Genomic DNA, 12746 nt, shown 5'->3' with positions numbered 1-12746 from the left:
CCTTCAAGGAACAAACACTTAGTCAGTTCTTTATAATTATCTACTTGTTACTGCTATGAAAACAGAGTGATGGGAACACGGTTTCTTGTTAGTTGGGAGACCCCATTCTGCTTCTAGAGAGTTCAGGTACAATGAATTAATCTCTCCTGGAAAAAGTTGTTAGGTTTAGGGCTGTCTTCCAAACTGTGAGGAGACCCATGTAAGTGTTCTTCCATCATAGAAACTTCTTGCTGAAATGCTAACATCTCTGTCCAGTAGAGGGGGTGGGGTCACCCAAACCAGGAAACATTAGTAGAAAAGGCAAGGCCACAGACTCTCACAGGAACTAAGGGAGGAAGTGCTGCTATGACTGGGGAAGTGTTTCTGAATCCAAAGTCTTCCAGACTCAGGGCCAGTATGGTGCTGGGTGAACAGGGATGAGCAAAAAAATGGATAAATGTGTGCCATCTGTTTCCGCTGGCCCGCATTTGATGTTTAGGATTTTGATGAGGAAAACACAAGCAGCTTCTCATTGCTTGAGGTAGCATTTGCTAGATGGGTGCTTTAAAAGAGCATCTAAGGAGCCATTTGGCTTTGATTTTCCCCCAGATAATTCTCTCACTCTTTCTAATTGTTGGACCCAACAGGGCTTGTTGTTTATTAAAAAAATCCTCAATGAGAATGGTCCCCATAGGCTCATTATTTGAATACTTTGTCTGTAGTGGTGGAACTGTTTGGGAAGGACTAGAAGGTGTAGCTTTGTTGGAGGTGTGTCACTGGAGATGGACTTTGAGACCTCATAGGCCCATAAGCTTGTGTGTTTCTCTCTCTCTCTCTCTCTCTCTCTCTCTCTCTCTCTCTCTCTCTCTCTCTCTCTCCCTCCCTCATGTTTGTGGATCAGATATAAGCAGGTATTGCTCTGGTTCCATGCCTTCTTGCCTGCTGCCTTGATGCTCATATACTCTAACCCTCTGGAACCTTGAGGCCCCTACCTAAATGCTTTCTTTTATAAATTACTTTGGTCATGATGTTTTGTCACAGCAGTAGACAGAGCCTAAATGAGAATGTGTCTTTGGGTGTAGGTGTGCAGTCAGTACATTGCACAAAGGCTGCTAGCCTAATGGGAAAGGTGCAAGTCCAAAGCTAGCCAAGAGGAAAGATGCTTTTGTGTCCCTTTCCCACCCAGAGGGCATCCCATTTTATAATTCGAACAAAAGCCCTATATGGAGGAGCTGCTGCCTTACTTGATTATTTTTGAATTCATGTTTCCAATTAATTCTACGACTTAAATAAAGGAAAACAGGCAACTCCATGTAGTTTTTTGTGTGTGTTCCATCCAAATCCCCTGCTCGATGGGCTGCATGCTTTCTTCTACAAAATATGGTTCAGATGTTACATGGTGATGTTTGCACCTTGACGCTTTCCAGATAAATGGCCGGGATTTCCTGTGGGAGATCATGTCCACATTCGACTCAGAGTGTCTCCAAAGTTGTTCTCCCTCCAGGGTCATATGACTTGTGTGGCCAACTGACTGTCTATGCGACGCTGTACCAGATTTCAGGGCCATAAGCTGTTTTCCCCTGGAATTCATCCTACATCAGCATTTGAGTGAGTCTGCTGCTGCCAATAGTTGTTGGTAATGTACAGTTCCTCCTGCTGCCCGGCTGCAACATGTCCTACAGTCTCCAAGCTAACATCTGGCGGCTCTGCATGGATTTAGCAACTAGCAGATCTCTCTGCCTTGATTTACATGTGGGTTTAAAAAAACCCAAACAACAACTCCTCCAACATTCATTTATCAAACACTGATCAGATACTTACTCTGCATAAGGCTCTGAGCCAGCTTTGAGGGTCGTACAAAACAGGAGAAATTGGTCGGACATTTTGCATGAGAAGTGATGAATTCATGAACATGAGCTCTTTTAGGTGGGGTAGCATCAATATTTGCCTGGAGTCGCAAGACCTAGAGGCTCTTACTGTGTTCCAACACTGGGCCAGTTTTGACAATTTCCTTTCTTCTCCATAAGCAAAGGAAAGGCCAGGATCACATCTGAGGGTTTTCAGGTCCTTAAGTGTCTAATGACTACTAACAAAGGAGTCCTTTATTGCTGAAGAAGCCATTTCAGGGGAAGATAATTGGCAGGAGACTGAAAAGATCAACTGTGATTTCAGAGGGAAGGCAACATTCTGGTTAAGTTAAATGAAGACTACTCTTAATTCTGCCTACTTTTTAAAAAGGGCTCAGCAGGTACAGTTGCTTGTCAACAAGCCTGATGACCTGTGTTCAATCCCCAGAACCCACATGGTAGAAGGAGAGAACCAACTCCCCAAAGTTGTCCTCTGGCCTCCACATATGCAGTGTGGCACGTGCATATAATAATAATAAAATATAATAAAAAATAAACAAGGATGCACCATTACATTGTACGGTACCAGCGTGAAGCTTTACTTGGTAATCATATTCAGAACCATTCAACTTTAACATAGGAAGAATCCTAAGTCTTTTATGGTGACTGGTACTTTCCAAAGCACTTTTCGCACACAGTTTCTGATGTGATGCTCCCAGACACCCTATAAGCCAAGCTGTACTATTTTTCATCCAAGATAGGTAACTAAGGCTTGGAGAGCTTCAGTGACTTACTCAAGACCACCAACCGGTGAGTGGCCAAGCCAGAGTTCTAGCCTGGGTGGATCTGGTTGCTATTCCTGAACCATCTCCAAACTGCCTGTGCACATTAAATCAAAGAGGGTAAATCTGAGATTATAAGAAAGAAGGAAAGAAATGCTATGGTGGTGTCTAGACACTGATGGGGGATTTGGGGAGAGAGCTGCATGCAGTAGGTGATATTGCAACAGATCTAGGGTGGGCCCAACTCTGCTCTCAGCACCGAGGTGTGTACTGCAGATGAATTTAAGGCAGGAACTTTTATACCACCCAGCCCCATAATTTACTCTATCTGCTGAAGGAGACAAGCACCCTCTCCTATGTCTGTTTTGTTTTGTTTTGTTTTGTTTTTTAATCTTGGCTGTGTGTCATTCTGACATTCTAGCTGCTATAGCTACAGAGAAGTCATAGATTCCTTCATGGCTGTTCCTTACAATAGTATGCTAAAACCTAAAAACTGACTGGTAGCACAAAGACATCCTTGCAATGGTCCTGATTGATTGCAACATCCAATTCAGCAAGAGAGCCTCTATATCCCAGTGCCTAAGGGACTTCCCATACAAATCAATCCCCATGTCTGGCCAAGGGCCAGCACTATTGTCTTATAAGGACAGTCCCCTCCTAGCTAATTCCAGTGTGCAGCAAAATTTGCAATCTGTCCACAGTTGCATAGCCAGGAACACACACTGGTTCAGCTTTCATTGCTTTAGACAAACTTGCTTGGTTTTAGCGAATGGTGCCAATAAAGGATGGGCTAGGAAGTGTAGGATGCTGACTCCTTTGTCATGTGCTGGTGATTTCTATCTCTGATTGTGGTCTTCTACAACTCCCTGCTCAGGTGGGACCACCAGTCCCAGTTCACCACAAAGAATGTGTAGTTGTTTTCATGTAGCTAAAGGTCCAAGATCCTTCAAGACTGCCTGGTTAGGTCCCAGAAATTGCTCACTCCAGGTGTTGAACATGTAGTGACGTTAATTACCAAGTGGTTCTGGTGGGTCTACACTATGTCTGGCATTGTCCTGACTCTGCAGCTGAAGTGGAAGTGAATAAGGTGTGCGAAGTTCTTCCTCTCAGAGCTGATGAGTGATTTGAAGACCAAGCACAGTAGATCAAACACTTTAGTGTCAAGTTGCCATGGGAAATTGTTTTATCCATTTGCTCTGGGCCTTGTCTGTTCAAGAGGATTTATGGCAGCTGAAACACATAATGAAGCTGTTAGACTACAAATAAGAAACAGAAATCAAAACTGGAGAATGTGTAAATTAAAACGCCAAGGACAGAAGAAGAAAAACTTATAGCTTCAGAGTCATGGAGGTCCACTTGGACACAACTTCAAGTTTAGTGTTAAATGTCCTGGCAGCCATATTGAGAAGGGAAATATGGTTAGTCACAAAGTGTTTATTGTCAGAATGCAAAAGACAACCTGTTCCTTGGGGAAGAAAAGACTTTCAAAACACTTGGCTTGTGAGACAATGTCTCACATCTAGTTTCATACTGTCTTTGACAATATTTCTATAGGACTGGGAAAGTGGACATTATAAGACTGGAGTGTAGCAGTGTGCAGCAAGAGAAAGAATGGCAAACTGAAGTTCCATTCATTAAATCCACTTACAGCAGGAGCAGGTGGTCAGAAGTCAGTTGATTTGGGTCAGACGTAGTTCAGCTGCACCTATAGCTGGAGCGGGAACACCTGGGAAGCGAAGGGGTTGAATCTCCTGATGATGATCTCCATCGTTGTCCTTTCCCTACTAAAATTCTGATGTGGCAGCTGGCCACACTTTCTGTTCTCTACTATAAGGTTGAAGGGTAAATATTCCAGGCTGTGCATGATGTAATTGTTTATACCCGAGGCCAGGAAACACTTCTATAGAGAACTATATAATAAATATTTTAGGTCTGATGCACTAGATGATCTCTGCCACAATTATTAGTTTCTAAAACTACAGTGCAGAAATAGCTATAGGCAATCCCTAACTGAAGGGGCATAGTTGTGTCCCAATAAAACTTGATTAAAAAACAAAACAAAAACAGAGGGCCTGACAAATTTCACCTATAGACACTCTGTTGCCAACCTCTGAAAAAACCTAAAAAACACCAATGAAAACAAAGGAAAAGAATATTATTGGTTTTTTGTTTTTTTGGTTTTTTTTGTTTTGGTGAAATGAAGGAACGATAAGAAGCTTGGCAAGTCTTATTTAATAATGACTTTGACCTTACTGATTTTATTCATAGAAATAATGATTCATGCCGAAAAGAACATGGCTCATGTATGAACTGCAAAGTCATTATGCTCATGGAAGGAACATGTAAATCTCAACGACATCCAATATAACTCTTCACATGTCAAAATAGTATTCCCTAGACATGGTGTATTAGTTCTGTTTCTGGTCCCTAAGACCAAATACCTGCGAAGAAGAGACTGAAGAGGAGGAGGGGTAATTTTGTGTCACAGTTGCTATAGTGACAGTCAAAGCATGGCAGTAGGCATGCAAAGCCACTTGCTGGGGAATGCTGGTACTCTGATGTCTTTCTCCTTTTTCCCATTTTAAATAGTTGTGATCCAAGTCATAGGATAGTGCCCTCCACATGTAGAGTGGGCCTTTCCTCCTCAGAGAATCATCTCTGGAAACACTCTTACATATGCTCACTCAGAAGTGTATTAGTGAAATTAGTAAGGCCACTCCACATAGTTAAAAGGGAGGTTTATTTTGTGGGGTGACTTACAAGTGAAGGGATAGGTTATAGGGTCTGGGAAAGGTGTGGCACAGTTCCGCGGTGTTCTCTGGAGAACTCTGTTCAGTCTACCTCCAGCATCCAGGGCCCAGGAACCAAGAGAGCTGGCGCATCTGGATCCTAGGTCTTCAGGGTCCTCTCTCGGCCCCACCTTGTAGGTGTGGTAGTTACTGAAGCCTCAATGGGGGTTGGAACTTCCAGGTCAAAGCTGAAATGGCTACCCACTACAGAAGTGTGTCTCTTAGATAACTCTAAATGAAGTCAAGTTAACAATGAATATTAACCTTACACATGGATATGACATTGTAATGTAGGGGCGGGGGTCTGTCTGAAAAGTCATGCATTCCATGCAGAGCAGAGAATTGCGATGTTGTTCGCCTGTAATGGCTTCTCAAACAACTGTGGTCCTCAATTAAGATCTTGTGGTTGGTGTTCTAGGAAAGAGAATGATGGTAAACTATTCTCAGTATGCAGGTGTGTGCCATTCACTTGGATATTACCTCTTCAAGTTCAAACTCTCTTCCTTCCTCCTAATTACTAATGGTCTTCTCTGTGGGTAGCAGTATTACCAATGGGGAAGTGTGATTTCATTTGTAAAGGCTTAGTTATGAACTTATTAGAAACTGATGATTCAATATGACCTGAAGTCTTACATACCTCCCACTGGCCATAAACAAACCTAGGAGGTTCATTGTGTGAAGGAATCTGTCTCAAAGACTTGAGTCTGTGAAAGGACCAGAAAAAGTATCTCCCAAGTTATTTGACACTTGCAAAGAGAGGTGTGTTAAGTACCTCATCCTTAGAATTGCTTTAATCAACCTATAGACAAGCCGTACATAGTCCTGGGAGTGATGAGGTATGTACTTGTGTGTCTCATATTGTGATAATTAGAATGTAGGCTTCAACATCAATAACAATTTTGAAAACATAACTGTGAGCATATCTGTAGGACTTTCAGGGCTCTGGGATTGGCTTGAACAGCACTTTGAGGCAGGCATTTTCTGAATGGTAGGAAATGTATTCCTTTGTTCCATGTTCACTGTTCAGTTCTTTTACTCCATTAGGGATTTGTTGACTGCTCAGCTTTCTGGTGGCAAAGGGTAGCTAGCTAAGAAATGAGGTTTTGGTGATTGTAATAGATGACCCCAGGTTTATGAAGGGCAAACATTGTGTCTTTACCTTCATATACCTAGGACATAGCCTAGCACTTATTCCATAGGACCACTTTCATATGTTAACCCAAGAAGTGAAAACTAGTACTTGGTTGCCAATAAGGGAGCTGATTTCCACTGGACTGTGTTGAACAACTCTAAAAGAAGCAAAAGTGTTGTGTTTGGGGATTGATATAAAACTTTAAAAAGTAGAAAACCATGCATATGGGATCAGATGCCCTCCTGTATCAGCTGTGGTCAGGTCTGGGATGGGGTAAGGAACTGGCAGTCAGATGTATATAGCAGGTAAGGTGTGATTTTGGTAATGCCAGTTCATAGCCTGCAGGACTGGAGGCCAGGGCCATTGCCATGATAAATTACTTAGGGAAAATGTCTGACATCAAGGTCACCTAAGACATCTACTTTTCCCAAAGTGGTGACTGTCAGATACTCTGTTCCTTCCTTATTATTCTTCTGGTCTCTCTAATGCTTTACTGATCAGACTTACTTTGTTAGCTGCCTTAGGATATATTTCCATCGGTGGTCTGGATATGATCTCATGGTCGTAAAAGTATGGTAATATTTTAACTACTCACTAATGAGAAAAATACATATAATAGAGGTTTTTTAAGTGAAAAACAAATTTAATATTGGGTAGCCTTTCATTCACTTGGCCATAGCTCTGTCCTGACCCCAAGCTGGTGCCCAGCATTTCTAGGTAAGAAAGAAATGGTCACCTAAGACGATGAGGTTATTCTCAGCAACACTCCCAGCCTGGATGAAGGTGTAGCCCTGAGCACTTCATTTCAGGGGCTCTACCACTATGATAATGGGGAAAGGGTAAAGCTAAGCCTACCAGTGTCCAGGGTAACCTGAACCTTAAAGTGAGAAGTAGTTACTTAGCATGTTGCTACACACATGTAATACCACTCTTGTAAGGTGAGGACAGGGTCTTGAGTTCAGGCCCAGCTTGGGTGACATGGCAAGATTCAGTCTAAGAAATAGGGGCAGGGTGGGAAGGGAGGAAACAGTCTTTCTTTCCCTTCCTTCCTCCCTTCCTTCCTTCCTTCCTTCCTTCCTTCCTTCCTTCCTTCCTTCCTTCCTTCCTTCCTTTCTTCCTTTCTTTCTTTCTTTCTTTCTTTCTTTCTTTCTTTCTGGTTTTTTGAGACAGGGTTTCTCTGTGTAGCTTTGGAGCCTTTCCTGGAACTCAGTTTGTAGCCCAGGCAAATCACGGAGATCCGCCTGCCTCTGCCTCCTGAGTGCTGGGATTAAAGGCGTGCGTCACCACCACCTGGCGAGTGTTTCTTATTACAGTATATAATTTGCTTCATGCCTTTAAGTTCAGATTTATAAGAGTTCCACCATGGATTTGAGAATATTTATTAAATGGTATTCTATCCCTGCTGTCTCCACTGTTTTTCCAATTCTCATATTACTAGACCAAGACAATCTGAACATCTGGTCATAGTTTGGCTCTTCAACATCTGCCCACTTTAGCCACAAAGCAACAGAAATAGAATCGAGAAACAAATGGATAGCCTCAAGTAGCCTTTGGGTTTACCGCAGTGTTGTGCTTGAGTGGGAACCCAGGACCAACTGTAATTGGCATGGCCCTGATGGGCTTTGGTGTATAGAGCTATTCTGATTTCTGCAGTTTGTATTGGTTATCATGGCTGTGTATTCACTTGTTCAGTGAGCTGTTTGGGATGTTCTTGGTCTCAGGGCCTGAGGATCATTTTCTCGGATGCATCACGGCTCATATTCCGGCTCAGTTCCTCCAGCGGTGTGCGGGCCACCATCAGACTGTATGCGGAGAGCTACGAGAGGGATCCCAGTGGTCACGACCAGGAACCACAGGTACACCATCAGAGCTCGCTCTTGGCACTCTGTGTCTTACCTTTTAGAGCTCCCATGGGCCTTTCATGACAAGACATATTGATAGCTTCAGTGCGAGGCAAGTTGTGTGTGACCTCAAGCAAATGTACTTCATTCATGGAAGTGTTTGAAGCAGAAGAACTTCTCTCCAAGATCCGGGATGATTTCAGGCCAGGATTTCCCAAATAACTCACTTCTCTTCAGTGTCCTGTGGCTGAACGTGGGTTCTAATAAGAACAGGCATATTATATACATAGGAAAGTTAGAGCCCAAAATTTCAAACCCTTGATTGTGCTAATGTAAATCATTAACCTTTAGGTGTTAGGAAAACCCTAGATTGGAGCATGATATTGAGGTAACTGTACAAATACCACCCTAGGCTTCCTCTCTCAGACTGAGGAAGCCCTCACAAATACTTTTGCCACAAACCTCTGCACTTCTGCATTTCCTAACAAGGCAGACAGACTGACCAATCAGAAAAGACCCATTCCATCATTGAGCGCATCATGCCACACTGCCAGGCGCTCTTGCCTCCTTGGTCTTTCCTTTGATCTGGTGTTTTGGGTGCCTCTCTGGGCTAAAACATTAGCTATGCTTCTTTTTTGGAAAAGCGGAAGGGCAGAAATCCAGGCTATTTCTCATTGTACAGTTATTTAGAATTTCTGGCTCTAATCCGTCACCCAGGGCAATCCCCTTCTCTATAGGCAGTTTAGTTTGTTCATGCTGCCCTTTTTTTTTTCCTTTGAGAATCCCAAAGAACTTGGTCATCACCATATTGTGGATTCTTCTACCTGCTCCCATAAGTCAAAGATCTGTCAGAACAAAATCATCCCCTGTGGGGAAGTGGAGGCCCGAGAGCCATTCTTAGGGTCACCAGGGCATGAGTAGACAGTGTCCATGACCAGCATTTAGTATTAGCCTTTCTTCTCAGGATTATGAGCTTTCTGTGCAGGGACGGGCCATGCTCTGCCAAAATAACTTGTTAGTGAGCACATTTCACCCAAGATAGTACCAAGCCATGCAAGAACTTACATTCTCTTTCCGAAGAAAACTGTCTTCTATGTCTCACGTTGAGGCCCGAGATGAAAGGCAGGAGCTTCGCACTGGGTGAGGGGGTGATATTCCTGCCCTCCCCAGCTCTGAGTCACTGATGAGACTGTTTTTTTCTTAGCATTCTCTTCCCTATTTGCACAGGAAAAGTGGTTAAGATACTTGATTATTTGTGTTTACCTCCCTTGCTGGACTCCATCCAGGCCATTAGGCTTTCTGTACACAAATGTGTCTCCGAGGAGGTCCATGAAAGCAAGCGGCACTTTTGATAAAGGTTTTCCTTGAGGCCAAAAATTCTCCCCAGGCCTGCTTTTGGATGGTTGTGTGGGTAAATAAAACATAAACAGTGCTTGTTTTAGCCCCCATTACTGCACATTTTCCACCCTCTGGGTGGACAAGTTCACCAGTTTGAATGGCTGAGGAATCCCTTCTTTACAGTTTCTCTTAGGATCTCGGTCATTTTTCTCCTTCTCTAACCCAAGTAAGAGTTCCCTAGACCCAGCTGGACAGGGCTCAGTACATTCATTTTAGCATATGATCTAGTTAAAAGTTCTGTATTAAAATAGAATTCCTGATTAAAATAGCACATATCACCAGCTCACTACTGGAGCCCTATTGCATAAAACATTGGGATCGTGATATAACAGTCAAAATGTAAAAGAATTCTAACCCCATAAGAAAGGGGAGGAGATGGGGGAGGAAGGAGAGAAGAGAGGAAGGGAGGAGAGGAGAGGGAAGGGAGGGGATGGGAGGAGAGGGGAGGAGAGGGAGGGGAGGGGAGGGGAGGGGAGGGGAGGGGAGGGGAGGGGAGGGGAGGGGAGGGGAGGGGAGGGGAGGGGAGGGGAGGGAGGCTCAGCTAGCTTACCCATATTAATCATTGCTGAGCTCCATCTAGGTCCTTCCATTGGCGGCTCTAAGTCTTTTAAGAAACATTGCTTTCTGGCACAAACTGTTTTTTCCTTCTAAGAACCAGGAGGCAAAGCTTTGGTTAGTCACTAACAGAGACAGAGGGACCCTGAAGCTGCCCCGTCCCTACTGATAAGTGGCCAATGGGCAAAGACTGGCTTGTGCTTCCTTAGATTCTACTTTGGTTTCATCACCTAGATTGCAGAGAACATACACACACCACACACACACCACACACACCACACATACACACACACACCACACACACACCACACATACACCACACACACACCACACATACACCACACACACACCACACATACACCACACATACTACACACACACATACACCACAAACACATATACACCACACACACATCACAAACACACACACATACACCACACATACACCACAAACACACACACATACACCACACACACACCACACATACACCACACACACACCACACATACACCACACACACACCACACACACACCACACATACACCACACATACTACACCACACATACACCACAAACACACATACACCACACACACATCACACACACACATACACCACACATACACCACAAACACACACACATACACCACACACACACCACACATACACCACACACACATCACACATACACCACACACACCACACACACACATACACCACACCACACACACATACACACACACACACACACCACACACACACACACACATACACCACACACACACACACATACACCACACATACACCACACACACACCACACATACACCACACACACCACACCACACACATACACACACACACCACAAACACACATACACCACACACACACCACAAACACACACACATACACACACATACACCACACACACACATACACCACACCACACACACATACACCACACACACCACACACACACCACACACCACACACCACACACACCATACACACACCACACACACACATACACACCACACACACACTCCACAACACACACCACACACACACACATACACCACACATACACACACACCACACTCCCCACACAAACAACACACACACACCACACACACACCACACCACACCACCACACCACACACACCACACACACCACCACACACACACACCACACACCACACCACACACACTACACATACACCACACACACCACACCACACCACACATGCCATACCACACACCACACACACACACACACACACACACACACACACCACACACACACACCACACCACACCACACATGCCATACCACACACCACACACAAACACATACCACACCACACACCACACACACACTCCACACACACACGCACCACACACACCACACCACACATGCCATACCACACACCACACACAAACACACACCACACCACACACACACCACACCACACACACACACTGGCCCAATGCTGTAGTTATCTACATACTAGTTATTTTGTGTGAGGACAGAGTTCCCTTCAAATACCATACTGGTTTCTGGCTGTTTCATTTTGCATGTGGATTGTTTCTTTCTCAGACATTTAAAGCACACGAGGAAGGCAGCGTTAGACATTTAGACTTGTTACCTTGAGGAGGAAGTGTTCAAACTAGCCTAGTGATTCTACCAGGAAAGCCCATGACCTACGCCCTTGCTACTCTTGACCTCCCCAGCTAGAGTGTGGGCTGAGTCGCTCTGTAGAGGCGATCATGCCATTTGTTTTAAGTTGATGTCAAGTCGCCACTTTCCTGACACAAGCTGTTTTCAAATATTCTCTCCATACTCCCCTGTGAGTTGGTGAGTGGAGGAAGGACATAGGGAAGGCCCCAGGAGAGAAGGTATTTGCACAGCTTTGCTCCTTGGTGTATGAGGAAAGAAAGCCTCTCCAAAGGCAGATGCTGAACATTCACATGGTTTTCAAACACAGTTACTTCAGTCTTACTGGCGATCAGGACCTCAGTGAGCTCTCAAGCCAACTGGTGGCAATTTGTAGAAAGGGTCAAGACAAAATGGATTCAATTCACAGGTAACTAGAAATGGCAGGTTGTTTCCATAGTCTTTCCATCCCGCTTCTCAGCAGGATTGCTCAATTAACATTGTGTTCGCTTTAGTCCCCTGTCCAGAGGAGCCCATGGGCAGAGTGGCTGATGTACAAAGGCAGTCAAAGGGAAAAGGAAGAAAGTTTTATTAAGGGCTAGGTTATCAGAGAGTGATGGTCAGCTTGGGACTAATCAAGATGTAACCACACCCCAGCCCACTCCAGTCTTGGGAAGGAGCCAATACTCTTGAACCTTTCTTGAAACTGGTGAAGTGATGTATTTTTGGTAAGCTGCATCTAGCAGATGAATGCCTAAAGCACCCAGAGT

The 12746-nt window shown here is 44.3% G+C and overlaps 1 protein-coding gene across 1 annotated transcript in view; it reads left to right on the top strand.

Annotated features, from left to right (window-relative positions):
- The window catches only part of Pgm5 (phosphoglucomutase 5), a 172950-nt gene that overhangs the window by 138372 nt on the left and 21832 nt on the right, over positions 1-12746 (top strand). Inside the window, exon 10 of the mRNA XM_036193917.1 lies at positions 8251-8385. Coding sequence (XP_036049810.1) covers positions 8251-8385 — 135 coding nt within the window. The remainder of the gene's footprint in view (positions 1-8250; positions 8386-12746) is intronic.

Source organism: Onychomys torridus, chromosome 1, assembly GCF_903995425.1.
Source record: "Onychomys torridus chromosome 1, mOncTor1.1, whole genome shotgun sequence".
Lineage (NCBI taxonomy): Eukaryota > Metazoa > Chordata > Mammalia > Rodentia > Cricetidae > Onychomys > Onychomys torridus.
The sequence above is the reverse complement of the archived record's forward strand: the minus strand, read 5'-3'. Positions and strand labels throughout refer to the sequence as shown.